General features: G+C 31.7%; 1 protein-coding gene across 1 annotated transcript; it reads right to left on the bottom strand.

The window, feature by feature from the left end:
- Positions 1–2,825: 2,825 nt before the first annotated feature.
- On the bottom strand, positions 2,826–14,557 carry LOC137931137 (lysosomal proton-coupled steroid conjugate and bile acid symporter SLC46A3-like). Its single transcript, XM_068774537.1, has 7 exons — positions 13,754–14,557; positions 11,482–11,623; positions 10,441–10,542; positions 9,482–9,619; positions 4,259–4,342; positions 3,180–3,336; positions 2,826–2,934 (listed from the first exon to the last, which is right to left on the bottom strand). Exons 1-7 carry the CDS (start codon positions 14,555–14,557, stop codon positions 2,826–2,828), a joined length of 1,536 nt encoding a protein of 511 aa, XP_068630638.1.
- Between the last annotated feature and the right edge of the window lie 1,412 nt (positions 14,558–15,969).

Below are 15,969 nucleotides of genomic sequence, written 5' to 3'. Positions count from 1 at the left end.
CCATTAAAATGAACACTGATTATGCATTAAATAAAAAAGCCGCGTGTTAAAGCGGAAGTGAACATGAGTAAAAGAGAAAATAAAGAATTAGAATAGAGAATTACAGCGTGGAATATATTACACAAATAGACTGGAAAAGATAATACAAAGAAACATTAATAGAATGCTAGAAATTAATGTTACTTACGCTCGCCACAGTATATAAGGAATATGTATATGAAAAATTGTAAGTAATACGGTGCTCGATAATAAATTGTAAGTAATACAGTTAACAACATTTTTTTCTGGATGACTTCTAGATAAAAATAAGTTTTAGCATGTGATATCTCAGCGACACTCCGACCATTTCCTCCATTGTTAACACGACTTTTGTACCTTTTGACCGTCAACGCCTACTGGTCAAAAACCGTCTTCAGGCGATATTTCGGACGATAAGATGTTTCGGAGCTTCCCGAACGCTATACGGAGTTGGATTCGGCGAGTGATCTCTTTGTCGAAGCCAAGCTGTACTGTTTATTCCAGGTATATATAACCTACAGCTTGGAACAATTTATTTAAAAATAACAAAGTGTTTTTATTCAATTCTTTATTATGAAACACATCTTAGAATTAATAACTAAAATACTTATATCTAACATGATCTTATAAATAGGATGATTAAGTATAATTACGTAAAATTCTAAAAATAAAAACAATACCTACGTTAAGTATAAAAAGTTTTATTTTTAACAGGCTTGCGTAATAAAACCTCTCTTCTGGCATTATTGTCAGATAGTAAATCAATAAAAAAATTCAAAGTACGAATTCTGTATGATATATTGACATAAATTATATCAGTTCGTTAGAGAACCTGATTTAGATCTACAATTGATAAAAGAATACCATTATGAAGACCAAAAACTGATCGGAAATCGTTCCCACTGTAATAGGATTTTTAAACAAGATTATATAATAATCATTTTTACTTTATATGACGACATATAAATTTATGATAATATCAAAGACAGGCCTACATATCATTATTATTTCCTAAACTAATACAAGAAATAATGGCAGACAAATCTGATGTTCTACGAAGCATTGAAATTTAGTTACTATAAAAAGGTCGATGTTAAGCAAAACTAGCGCCCTCATCTCATAGCGAAGTCATACATGGAAAAGCAAAAACAGCATTTTTCTATGACAACAGTATAATGTATCATTTATCTAAAAGCGTGTCTTATATGGTAATGCTTGTGCACCACTGTTGGCAGTATAAATGTAGCTGTAGTATTAGTATGCTAATATATAGAAGAACAAAGAGTAATACAGAAGAAGACGAAGAAGTATAAAACGAAGAAGTAAAAGCAGCGTATCGTAAAGTAACCGATGATATCCGGGATTCAATTAAATATCTAATCTATATCAAGCGACACTTATGACAGATTTACACGATACGGAATACTTTAAATATCATTGAAGTTCTAAACAAATTTCCTAAGAAATGTGATATACAGAAAATAAATAACAGATGAAATAACAAATTTTTGCACCCAAGATTTGATTCCTTACTTAATAAATATGCTTTTATAGAATCCCGAATAATGTTAGCTTTGTTTCTGTAACAATTTTTTTTAAAAATTGTCAGACTCTTTCCATATAATATTGGTTCATCATATCAACCGAGAGATAAACACTGCAAGGCATAGATCTTCCTCAAGATCGCCACGGTCTTGCAGTGTTGCATCCATCGAACTCCTGCCACCTTAACTTCGTAGTCAACCAAGTTTATTTTGGTTTAGATTTATTAAGTATGTACAAATATACTCTCATTTCATTCACCTGTTCCCTTTAATTCTGTGACGTTTATCTTTCGAACTGGCAATAGACTCATCTTGAGGTCGATAAGCGATGTAGTCCATCGTACATTGAATAAATAATTATTGAATTTTACCAGAGATACAAAAAAGTACATGAGATTAATTATGTCTATTAAAAATGTAAATATACTGTGATCAAAAATAAGATGAAATAGTCATTCAAAACTCCTTGATATTAGGAAGACAGGTATTTTTTTTTCAGGTCAGTAGAACTGTTTATACCAACTGTCATTTACCAAGCGTCTATTTGTGAAAAGCTGTAACATCATTTGGCTCAGCTCAAACCACTTTGAAGATTGTTTAATTGTCAAACGCGTACAATTGAGTGGTACAAAAATCGTGCAATGAATTAAAAACGCATCAAAATATTGACTCATATTTTGATGATTTCTTTGTGGAAATCCACCCTAAGTAAGAAAAGGACTAATATATAGCTACTTCCGCTATGTAGCAGTAGTCGTGCAATAAAGTGCACCGCCCGCCAGCCCGCTGATAAATGCCAACAATTGGACTCGGTGTTTGCAACTAATCGGTGTAACATTACTCCTGAGGATGCCCCGTGGAGGGGTGAAACACGTGTTGAGGTTTAACGGTAGGTGGTAGTTGTGGAATTCGCATTGTTTGCCGCATACGCATTTATCAGCGGGGTGGTGGGCGATGCACTTTATTGCACGACTACTGCTACATAGCGGAAGTAGCTATATATTAGGCCTTTTCTAGACTATTTCGACTAGGACCCCAAGGACTGGAAAAAGCGTTGTCCAAAGTACTTTTTATTGAACGGTGATTACTTGGAAAGATATTAAATTGATTGAGAACAATAAAAAGAGAATTTACTTTTTATAAACAAATACACCTTAATTTTTGATCACAGTATAACATCTTAATATGTATTACATTGTAATCAATTCACAAGTGCATATATCTTGTAATGATCTACCAATAGTTCTTATTGTAATATAATTGTTAATTTTCCGCTTCCTTTACATTTAAATTGTCTTGTTGCATTATATCGCAAGATGTGGCCTTGAGTCTATTTTGTCTTCTTTCCCTACGATGTTGTGTGAATAGCCATCTGCGGATACAAATATAGTTATTAATTTCTTTTAAATGATTACAGTTTGGTGATATGTATTCAACTATGGTTTAAATATATTAATATGGCTAATTAGGAGAGTTAGTTTTGAAGAATATTTTGTTGAAATTTGTATTGTTAGTTCTTAGGTGTAACTCAATAATATTTTTTTCTTTAGTATGTGATTTTAATATATTTTTGTTAACGGCTCTAAATATTTAATAGTTTACTTAAATAAAACTTACATTAACATCATTATCGGAGGTATTGTCATGGTTGCACTAAATAAATAAATAGTTCCAGTGAATATCGATATCGTTTTTGAATACATCGTGGAGTATGTTGGATCAAATACCAGAGCAGCCAGGGTTTCCACTAAACTGAACAGCGAGTTCATTTTACCTGAAAAGAAAAGCATTCCTTTCTCTGACATCCAAAAACTAAATGCATAAATCTGTTTTCAACTCACGAAACCTCAAGGTACAGTAAAATTTTTTGAAGTGATATTTATATAAATTACTACACAAATAAATAATACCTAAAAACTTTAAATAATAAACGTAAGGCTTTATAATCATAAATTTATCATTTGATTACAATAATCACTTACTTAGAAATATGTTAAAAATATTTTTGAATTTATAAATAAGTAGTTATTTTGATTTCGACTAGCATATATATAACGTCAAGTTGTTAAAGGGGCTAGATGCAGTTCAATTCCATGATCTGAATCCTAATTGTAATCTGTAGTAGAATGTTCACCGCCGGATATAGACATCCAGATAAACTTCCAAGACGAAGCTTTTGGATGCTACCTTCCTTCAACCTTTTCTGGTAATAAGTTGTCTATCTGGTCTACCTCGTCGGCCTCTAGTCTCCACTATAGAACCTTAAGACTCCAGCGGCCGTCTGTTCTACTTGCAATGTGGCCCCTTCTCCGCTTGTGTATCAACAGGACTATGTAGGCTATTTTCGTTCGTGTACATACACATTATTATTTTTTTTAGTCCTTCATAGGCGAAGCATTTGATCTCTGTCTCGTCTGATATTACGCGATGCTGATATCTACGACGGTTCGATTTCGAAGAGGCAATATAAAAAAGGAGATTTTATATGATGCTATATCTCAAATCGTCAATGATCGAACTCATAGAGTAAAAACTCAAAATCATGTAATTGTTTAATGTAAAAATAAGAAACTGAAAATGATTCTTCTTTATAATATGGAAAAGGTTTAGATGCTAAATCCTAAGCTATAGTTAAGTCATAAATAATATCGTTGATGGGTAAAATTTTAAAAGATTTGTATCATTAAGAAACTTACCCATTTCTTCGCTTAAAACCAATTTGGATGCCATTGACCTGAGCGATGTAAATGTTGTAGCATTCAATATCTCCACCATCGGCACTGAAACGAATAAAACGAAGTCATAATACCCACAGACACATAAATAACTACTTTAGAATATCTCTGATTACTAAAGTGAAAACATTTAAAGATAATACGAAATTTTATTTGAACAAGTTATAAAATTATTCTTTTGTATACAGCAATCAGATTTTAGATTCTTTTAGAAATATCTGGGCACTATGTTTATTACAAGCCATATGTGTAAAATAATGTGAGTGAGGATTATAATAAAACGATGTTAATAACATATTAGGGGGACCGGAAAGTAATGTTGTTTCTGTCGACATATTTTACAGAAAAACCGATTGATTTCATTTCATTTCAATAACGTTCCGGTATTGAAAATTTGTAAACTAGATGGTAAAAGGTTATTGATAATGAAGGTGAATATATTGTTGATTAGAAATAAAAACTTGTTAAAAATGTAGGCGTGTGAATTTAACTAAAGAAAGCGACTAAGATTTCCGGTCCTCCTAATATGTATGTCTTTAACATCAATTAACTGAATAAGTAGAGTGAATACTTGAAAATAACGCTAGAAGTACATAGACATGCTTTTTCGATTCGAAAATTTTATACTATGAGCTCTAATAAAATTATGAAGATTCATCTTAAGAACGATAAAAAAGATAAAAATTATTTATTCATGATTACAACTTTTAATAGAAGTTTTATTGACAGTCAATTTTATAGTTGTGGCAAGGTGTTATAGTTGTGGAGAAGAAGCAGGAAGAGACTCCACAAAAACACATCTTTTAATAGTTAGTGTCACCTCAGTGAAATCAAATTAATCAAGCGATATCATTGCCAGCGATTCTTGTCATTTAAATATTCTTTCATTGAATAATAAGACTATTCCGTCAATTGACTTTTAATACGCGCTTTCAAACTCGCAAATGGTAATCCGAAAATGCTTTGAGGAATTTTATTAAATAATCTGATTTTGTTTATTACAAATGAATTGGAGACATTTTGCAGTTGAAACTTTGCTTGAGGAAGCCTATGTTTGAAATTATGATGACGATAATGTCCGTGTTATGACTTTATTGTCCGATGTCCAAAAGTTTTTAATTATTCTCTTTAAAATTATTTATTTTACATTTTTTGTACACCAAAAAAAAACTATAAAATACAACTAAAATGAAATGTACCAAAAAGTAAAAATAAGCAATTTATGAGAAGTACAACAGGCGGTCTTATCGCCAGAGGCGATCTCTACCGGACAACCTTCGGACGGAGATGAGAGACATGAAAGAAAGGACAGAGATTAAAAGTGTACAAAATAAAACATAAAAATATACTTTACATTTAGGAGTATAATATATTTGAACATGTTTTTATACATAAATATATTGATATAAATGAAAAAGAAATTTTACGTAAATACAAATAAAAACAAACGCTCTTTCACCATCTTTTTTACAGCTGACAACGATTTAGTGCATCTTATTGCTTTTGGCAATTCATTCCATAACCTGACAGCGACAGCATTGAAAAATTTCTGCATAAATATGGTAAAATGAACAGGCATAGTCAATTTTACGTTCGCTTATGATTTAAGCAACTTTTATATGAGTCACGGAAAAAATGTAACTTGGAGGGGATTTTATGATCGCTTCTTAAACTGCGAAGCGGAGTAGAGTCAAAAAAAATTGATTAAAAAATAAATAGATTCTAAGTTGATAATCAATAAGAGTTTTGTTAAAAGTTCCAATGTTGAATAAATGAATTTTATAATTATCTATTGTACTCAATTACTACTAAAAGGGAAAATCATTCCAAACCTTTATTATCACTAAATAAATCATTTACACTGTTATATAACTTATTTAAAAGATTATATACAATTAAATATTAAAATTTTTTACGTCCTAATTAGAGGCCAACAATAGTAACAAATATAATAAAGCGCAGAGAAAGATATAACAAGCTTATGTTGAATATTATTGCTAACCATCTATACATGGACATTTTTCTTTAGCTTATTAATATTCTTCTCCACGGACACTAGGTTATCATATATATCTTGATAATATTTTGTTAACCTTTAACTATGGACGCGCGGTCTCACAGACCGCTTGCAGTTTGTAATTTTTGTGTTTACCCCTTTCCCCTTGCTCCCTGCGTTTAATACTCTCAGTAGCTTTAGTTTTAGCGCCGAAACGTATGCTGAGATGAGAGGTTGTGACGGAGGCCACAAATTAGCTGAGTTATTTTACTTTATACTTTAACCGCGGTCTGTCAGACCGCACGTCCACGTTTTCTGCGTAAATAATATAAACGGTGATTTTGTTTAATTTGATTGTTTTATGTTATTTTCATTCAAAATGTCAATGAATATTGAACGTGAAGATGGCCTATGCTCATTTTATATCGCATTCTTGACTTTTATGGTATAAATGCTCATGTACTACACAATGAGCACCAGAGCCAAAAAATAGAAAGTGGAGTATTCCTAAAAAAATAGCACGATCTTTAGTCGTTTCGCATATGCAAAGACGAGCAACAAACCCAAATATTTCAAACAAATTGAAAATGACAATGAGGCGATTTTTATTAGGGGCAGATATGCTCCTCGATAAACCCCCCCTAGCCAGGAGAGTGATTCATTAAAGCGAAAAACATGTCGTCTTTGTCCACCAAAACTAAAGAGAAAGTCCAATTACACTTGTATAAGTTGTAGGCAGGTCATATGTTTACAGTGTTCCAAGCCCTTGTGCAAGGACTGCCAATAATTTTAAACCAAATTGGACCAATGTCAAAAATTTTGTATTTTAATTTGAGTAGACTTTTATTCGTTTTTATATTAGGTTAAACCTTAGATTTATAGTTTTGATTATTATTTTTTCGAATAAGTTTAATTCATTCGAGTTTTTCGTCCTAAAATTGATCTCTAGTAAATGTATGCCAAAAAGTGCCTTTAATTGTTAGTATGCTTTATTTTATTTACAAATAAAGAAAGATTGATTAAAAGCCTTGAAATTATTTAATTTTAATATACCTAAAAAACAACAAATACAAAAGTATACAATAAAATTAATATTTACGTAATATTTGGACTTCAGAACATAGCGGTCCGAGAGACCGCGCGTCCATGGTAGTGTGACAAAAAAATGACGTCCATAGTTAAAGGTTAACAAAGCTTATATATGTCAAAAAAACATTGACGTAATAATTAAGTTTTCTAGTTTTGCGCATTAAAATTACTTAAGCGATGTATTTTAATTTTTTAATAATTTGTAAAATGGCAGACGATGAGTTAATTTTCTTATTTCAAATATATATATATATATATATATATATTTATTTAATTTCAGCTATATATCTTTTTAAAAATAACATAAATGTACACGAGCAAAATATTTCCGCAGTTATTTAAGGTGATGTTAAATCGATGTGAAAACAACCATTTTAAGGTACAGTCAATAAAGTTGATATAAAAAATGGACTTGTTTTTCTTGAACAAGACAGATTAATAAGAGGAAAGCATGAACCGTTTATAGTTATGTTTTTATTTTCATGGTAGACCGTAATTCGGTATATCCAGTCTGCTTTTACGAGTGCGCTAAATTCACTGGTCGCTGTGAGTTGTATTGCTCGGAGATATTCTCTCGGGCGGTAAACGTTTTTGGTTCGTATCCTTATATGTTTACCTCAAAATGAGAAAATGGAGATAGTATTTTCTCGAACAATAAATATAAAGCTCGGATGAAAGACATGATGACATTAACTTGATTATATTCTCGAATCAAATATCGAACATTTATATAAGGGTTGACCCATTCGAAGTTTGTAAAAGTGATCAAAATAAAAAGTCTCAAAAGTAATTTGCTGGCTCATATTTAAACGTATTATGAATCCTCATATCATTATTTTTAAATTAAGAATCTTGTTATAGCGGAACGCAGGTACATTTGTAGGGGCAACATAAAGCCATCGTCAGCGACGCATCGAAAAAGGGGAATTCCCACAGAAATATAATTATATATTTATGTCGATATAAATACGGGAGAATCTCGAATGAAAACACACTTCTACTTCGAACTTCTTGTTGGTATTATCTAAAGTCCCAGCCCCAACTAAGAATCCCACATATTTGCTACTATGTAAATAAAGAATTACACTTCTGGGGGATTCCCCTTTTTAATGCAGCACTGACGATGACGTAATGTTACCCTCTATACATTCTAACTACTATCAAATCTGATCCTATTAATCTTCTCTTAGCGTACACACATAATCACAGAAAACTAATAAAAAGTAAACAGGAATGATAAATCACAAACATTTATTAAAGAACGTCTATTCCTACAAACATTTGGTTGACATACTAATTAAATTAGAAAACACTTAGATATATAGAGATAGATATACAGGCTTAATGCTTCCATCTACTTGATAATCCACAATTAATAACATTTTGTTTTAAATCAAGTAAACCTTTGACAGACGTCAAAATAAATCAACATAGTGAGCTCATTTTGCGTACATTGGACCAAAAAAAAAATCAGGTTTAAAGGTAACTTGTTATAACTATAATTTATAGAACTCTACCAAGTCAGTCTTAAAACTGACTTTGATTGTTGTTAAATTATCAAAACGTCGGAAAGAGACAAAAATATTAATTTTACTCTCACTAACATCATGTTAGTAGATAGATAAAAGGCAAAAGAAAGGCAAAAGTCTCCTACAAAAATCGCTACGACGACGTCTTGAGCTGCCCGTATCTAGATATCCGTGACCTTGATTATGTCATCGGAAACGTCTACCGACTCGATAACTTTGTACTCCAATACTTACTGAAGTTAAGCAGTGGCAGTCTAGTGGAGAACTGACACTTGCGAACGTGGGTCGCGGGTTTAATTCCGGGCAGATATTCTTATATATAATTTACACTTTGTGCATTAATTGTGCAGGATTGCAACTGCTCACAAACAAGTTTCCAGAGGATGAGCAGCAGCGTTCTCTACGCATCATAATATCACACTGCGATCGTAAACCCACTTGCATATTATAGCGATTATGGTAAATCCATAAATATGTTTGGGTGAAGCCAATGCCTCGCAGTAAGTATCTAATTTAAATTGAATATGATGTAACAATAAATGTATTATTATTAAATTCAAACACACTTACCCATAAACATTTCAATGTCGGTCTTGACGAAGGCAATGAACACGGAGCCGATCAATTTGCTGACCACGGATATGAGACATAACATCGAATCATGGAAGCCCCAGTGTTTACTGAACAAGCTTATTGAAATTAATGCACCTGTAGAAGGAAAATCATAGATGTGACACAATCTCATATAATGTCGAATTCACTGCCAACATATATTCATATATTTATTTTTACATATTACAATATTATCCACTTAGGGTCATTTTAAGTTACCACTAGTAAACGTTACTTGGAGAACGCCAGAAGAGACATATTTCTAAAAAACTAAAATTAAATTGACTTCCCCTATAATGCTATCCGTAATAATATTGTTACGCACTGTGGGTTCTGACTCGAAATGAAATACCACTGGTTCACAAGGAGTCCTTTATTCACAAATCAGATGGTCACCCTACCTATTCTACCTACCTATTCACCTAGTCCAAAATACGCTTCTGAATCGCTTAAGAAATCATTGTCCAAATACCTTGCCAAATAGTCACTTTGTGACACTCGAAACACAACACTGAATTGTTGACATGGGGAATACATCTATTTATACTACGAAGAAGGTTCTAGTAAGTTCGAGATATTACTCGGTTAGAATTTCCAAGAACCGTACACAAAAATCTATAAATAACTTCAAGGTCATGCGTTTTTATGACACTTCTTGATCCCAAGGTTTCGTGTTTATTGTTTAGATTAACTCGTACAATGTAACAATATGTACATATATTGACAATGTGTCGTTATAATTTTTATTCAAGAAACTTTCTCTTTATTTCTCTTAAAAAATTTTTATAGTAAGAGACGTCAACAAATATATTTTGTTTACGTTGTCGCTCTTTGCTATTCCGGCTTTTTATAGGTACGACTCTAATGGAAATTTCCGTAATTAGATTTATTTGTTTTAATAAAAAAAAAACACTTACCTATAGAATGAGTGATAATGCTATAAGTCGAGTAAATGCTGTATTTCACAGCATCCCATTTCAAACGATATCTGACAAACATATAGGTTATTATTCTTTCACCTGAAATATGTATTTTACATATAAATTCATTTTCTAAATTATGTATATCTTATATATATTTAATATTTTATACAATGGACTTAAAGTCTCTATTGTCGACTACATAACCTAGAATGGTGCAAATAATAAGTATATAGCAAGGGTGAACAAAAAATGAACAAAACAAGTGAACAAAAAAAAATTTTTTTCGAAAATATTAAACTTTAATGTATTGGGGGACCGGAAAATAATGTAGCTTTATTAAGTTAAATTCACACGACTACATTATTAACAAGTTTTTTTTTATAATCAACAATACATTCGCCTTCGTTATCAACAACCTTTTGCCATTTAATATACTAAATTAATGACGGAGTGGTAAAAATCAATTTTTCTGTAAAATATGTCGACAAAAACGACGTTACTTTCCGGTCCCCCTAATAAAAATAAAACCACGGACACTAATGTATGTGGAATATAGATTCTAATAATAATATTAAAAAAAACTATCTTTAATGAATAATAAAAACTTAGTTAAATAGGATCATATGCACTTACAGTACGAGTATATATACACATAAACAAATACTACAGAATATACAATTACATTAAAGTTGTGCCAACGATTTCCTTTCTGAAGTCTAAATATCCACAAATAAAAAGCAGTTAATAGTCGAAGAAATCGCGTTCAAGTCGTTATCTGACTTTTTACAGGCTTGACAAGGAACGGAGTCATGTTAGTGTGATTTTTTATCTTTCAATTTTCCCGGTATAAGGACAGTCGTTATATGTATCGACCGCAATCGTAAAATCGATTATTTTTCACGACTACCACTGCATGTGGAAAAATGGCTAAATATTGGTCCTTTTCTTACTTGTGTTTTTAAAGTCAAATTTGTTAGTGATGTAATGCTATATCTCTAACATATACTACAATACAATAGTAATTACTTCACTCACCATGATTAGGTCCATATATGATAGCTACAGTCAATAAAGTTATTAAAATTTTCTTTCTGAAAATTCCATCTCTCTTCTTGAAAGCAACCATCACTGTCTCTTTAATTAAGCTTGCAAGTTCTGTTATCGTCAGTGGTTTTCTCTAAAAAAGATTAATACCAGATATAAAATACATGCTAAAGAATGCAACAAGGATTCGATTTGTCGTGATTTGTGTAAATTATGTAACTTCTCCTATTACTCACAAACGGTAAAAGAAAACTTCAAACATACTTTGGTTGACAAAATTATTGAAAGAAACAGTCACAAAATATACATATTACAACAATATGTTTATTGTACATAATATACACAAAAAAAGCAAAATTCGAACAAGGCAAAATAAATCCAAGTAAAATTTGAATAAATAAAACGGACTATGTACTTAAAATTATAATAATAAAACTAAACAAATACTCTATTAATAAATACAAGCCCCTATTTAAATAATGGATGAATAAAGGTAAACATATATTCGTATTTTATAATAGTGTTTTTTGTTTCTTTTATTTTTATTTCGCGTGATTACCTTGGGTCAAGTCACAAGCTCACATTCTATCATTGAGTCATGGATAAGGCTTTGCTCAGGGTTTTTCTGCCAGATCAAATCGACAATGAGGAAATCTTAAATGAAGGAGCCGTCATAGACCAACGGAATGAGTAATAAGCAACATACGAAGCAGTAACCTCACAAAGTCTTTTAGATTCTACAATGGAGACCAAGGTCTGGTAAACGCAGTGTAGGTTGTAGAACAAATTAGACAGAGGATATCTTTATAGTCGTCAAAAAAGGAAAGCCCCTCTAAACCAATGTCATTGGAAGACGGGGAAGTCTATGTCCAGCCGTGAACGTCCCACGTCAGAAATAATGACGATGACGCTTTGTTTCAAAATCTTGTCCGTGTGTATATGTGTGTGTAAAGGGATCTATTCAGCATGGGACTGCGGACAAGCCTTAGTGTGCCTGTATTCTACAGTCCCTTGAAATTGAGTGAGCACAAATGTGAATCAAATAAACAAATGACGTGTAATTGACATTGAGTTGGTTAGCACTTGTATTATACATGTGGACTTGTGTGACGATATATATTGTCTTTATGAGCGGAGTCTGTTTTTAAACCTTAGTAGCCTGATTTACGAAAGTGATTTTTTTTAATATTACTGTGTTTGCTCGAGGGTCTAGATGAAGGGAAAAATAGTTTTTTTTTTTTTAATTTCGTTGGAAAGAATATTATACAACAGTAAAATACGTACAGCCAACGTATAAAAAAACTAATAGTAATGTGAACATTCGGTTTAAAAGATTGGTATCAAAATTGAAACTCTAGGTTATTAAGGGTTAACAGTAACAAAACTGTGGGTTTTGTACGCGAACCTGCAAGCTATAAGGTAAACGAAGCTATAGAGGTCAGAAAGACTGACCACAATGAACAATTTATTTTTGAATGAACAGTAGTAATGTTAAACGTGTAATAACATAACTCAAGTTTGACTATAAATATGAATGTTGAGATACTTACAAGCATTATATATGAATAATAAACGATAAATACAAGAAAATATGGCCGTCACTAACTTTAATAATGATGATTACCCCTGTGCTAGACTTATACAGTATTAAAAACATATTAAAAACGAAACATTGTTTTCTAAGAATTTTTAATAAACTTTCAAAACCTACACTTTTTACTGTAAAATTCACAAAGCGCCGAACATAAAAAATAGTTCATTTGTGTATCCATACGAACCAAAATTCATATTGTACAGGACTTTCTGTTTAATAGAGGTGAACAAGAATTTTATTAAAAAGTAAAATCTTTTATCGATACTTCCTGTTTGCCAAAGCGGTTTAAACCATATTAAATCTTTTCCTTAATAAATTTAAAAGCAACAGCTTCATTAGAATTTAAATTTTTGGACATTAGGACATTTTGATAGCAAAATATGCAGCATTCTAGTTTTAATAAGGTCACCTGAAAGGAAGATCCTTCAAAAGTATCTATGATCATCATTTTAGCTACAGGACGTCCACTGTTGGTCAAAGACATGCCCCATTTGATTAATAACAGGATCGGTTAAAAGGAGTCCAGCGTATTCTAAACATTTTAACACGATTTGTACACTGAATTTACAATTTACTTAACATGTGTTTATAAATATAGGTCCTTCATAGGGAATGATTTTTTTTTTTAATAAAAGTGGGCAATAAATTTAATTATTGATCTACACTTACCTTTTCAGTTTTGCTGACACCAGGTTTAGTGTTACTTTCCAAAAAGAAATATCCATATGTACATGTTAACAAATATATAGAACCGGAAATTGCAAATACACCGTAATATCCTAATAATTTCAGAAGGATTCCACTCAGCGCTGTTCCGATTGGAATACCGGCTGTCATACATAAATTGACAAGACCCACTCTAAACGTCCTGGACTCCTCACTTGTGATGTCACTGATGTAACTGAAAACGCCTAGATACACCATAACCCAGCCGCCGGTTATTGCCGGAAAGAAAGCTTCGAGAAACATTGTTACTTCAACAGACACTTGATCAAAGAAGAACGTACTAAGGATATTACTAACACATACAAGAAATTCGCCAAAGATAGGTAGCAAAATACACAATTTACGATTACCGGTTCTATCACTCCATGCACCCATGAATATAACTAATAATGTAGGTATAGCTGTCTGTATGATACTCTTCCACGCTTCAATAGAAGCTATGACTCTCTGTGCTTCACCTTCATAGTAAGTAAGGTTACCTTTCCGATGGATAAGAGATTCACATATTTCATCACCAAAATCTAGTTTCACCCGACACGTCTTATCCAAATTCAAATTCTGAACCGCAAGCCTCGAAAGTGTTGACGGTACGATAAGTCCGGCCAGCATCGGTTCGACAGATATATTCGATTTGAGGTAACATAATTTTTCAAAAAAACTTTTACTCTCGAAACCATCTTTATGTTCTTTTTTATCTAAAGGCTGTTCTTCAGGACTTTTATCAGGTTTCTCTTTAGATTCTGTCATTGTCGAATTCCAAACGAGCAATGAAAGTTTCGAACGAACTAATGCTATTTTGTATTTATCAGTTTCCCTGATAATAATTTATCTTATTAAATAAGAAGCGTGATAGAAAAACCAAACGAAACCATAATTTTTTACAGAGGATGTTTTAATTTTTGAACAATTTTTTTAACGAAATAGGTTAATTACTTTCGAAGTTATATTTTTAAATAGCAAAATACAATCTACAAACTTATTTAACAAAAGACATAAACAAAATTAGATTTTTCATAAACTTTAAATCAATTTTAAAAAAGTCTATCCATTGCACCGTAACACATTATTACCGTATTAGGAATGTGTAATCCAAAAATTTATTCTTTGTATGGAAATGTATGATACATTGCCTATGAAACCGCACTATCACCAATGTCTTCACGTAGCATGCAACGAATACAAAATGTCGGTAAGAATATTTTGCTTGATCTTGATATGTTTCGTGCATGAAACGCATGAGTTATTTGATGATGAAATGGTTTATTTAACAAAGTCTAATTCGTTCCAACATACGAAATACATACGTAACATACGAAAACAGGCAGCTTTCGTGGCCGATGCCTTTTTATCACGGCATATTGATTTTACCAACTGCAAGTTAAACATTAATACATTAAAGATTGGTGATGTGAGTATAATTGATTATAATTGAAATATGAGGAAAACTACAACATTTATTAATGATGGAAAAAAAATCGTTTCAAAATGGACCACACTCTAATGATAAATTTATCATTGTTATAACATAAAGTGAACTAATAACTGTTTGCACAATGTGTTGACGTTGCTTCCATATCGACTGGGACGAGATAATAGTTGAACAAAAGATCGTTATAAATTATTACACCACTTAAAGGCACTACAGAAATGTTTGTTTTTCGATAACAACTTCTGTATTTGCAACAGGCTTCGTTTGATACATATGAACACATTTTTATATAAAAACTGTTATCGTTGTAAATCTTCGACAATAAATATATTTTTAAGTTTTCACTCGAGCCACTTTTATTTTTAATGAAGCATAGAACCATAAAAATCTTTATCGTATCTTAAAGTTTAAATTGATAAAATATTAACACTTTATTGTTTATACAAGGAATATTCAATGTTATAATTAGTTGTTACATAGGTCGTTAAACAAAACCATACAAATAATAAAACAGTTTTGTTTACAATAGCAAAGTTTGACTAATTTAATCCTCGTTCATACATTTTCAATAGGGTGAAGGCGGTCTACATTCAGCGTTTTCCGAAGACAAAGTCTTCTGTCCAGCTCTTGGGTTGATGTTCTATGCTGCGAGCATACATCGATGGTCTCTACTCCGGAACCTAAAGATCTCAGCGGCCATTTTGTTCTCTATGAGGCATATCCACTGCCA

The sequence above is a fragment of the Battus philenor genome, unplaced genomic scaffold (assembly GCF_028537555.1).
Source record: "Battus philenor isolate CCGP_79_NKW_IND1 unplaced genomic scaffold, ilBatPhil1.0.hap1 SCAF_7, whole genome shotgun sequence".
NCBI lineage: Eukaryota > Metazoa > Arthropoda > Insecta > Lepidoptera > Papilionidae > Battus > Battus philenor.
The sequence above is the reverse complement of the archived record's forward strand: the minus strand, read 5'-3'. Positions and strand labels throughout refer to the sequence as shown.

Coding starts and splice junctions, on each gene's coding strand:
- LOC137931137 (XM_068774537.1), bottom strand. CDS start 14,557: ATGACAGAATCTAAAGAGAAACCTGATAAAAGTCCTGAAGAACAGCCT. Junction 9,620..10,440: donor CATTATCACTCATTCTATAG/GTAAGTGTTTTT, acceptor TTCCTTCTACAG/GTGCATTAATTTCAATAAGC. Junction 3,337..4,258: donor GGTTTTAAGCGAAGAAATGG/GTAAGTTTCTTA, acceptor TTTTCTTTTCAG/GTAAAATGAACTCGCTGTTC.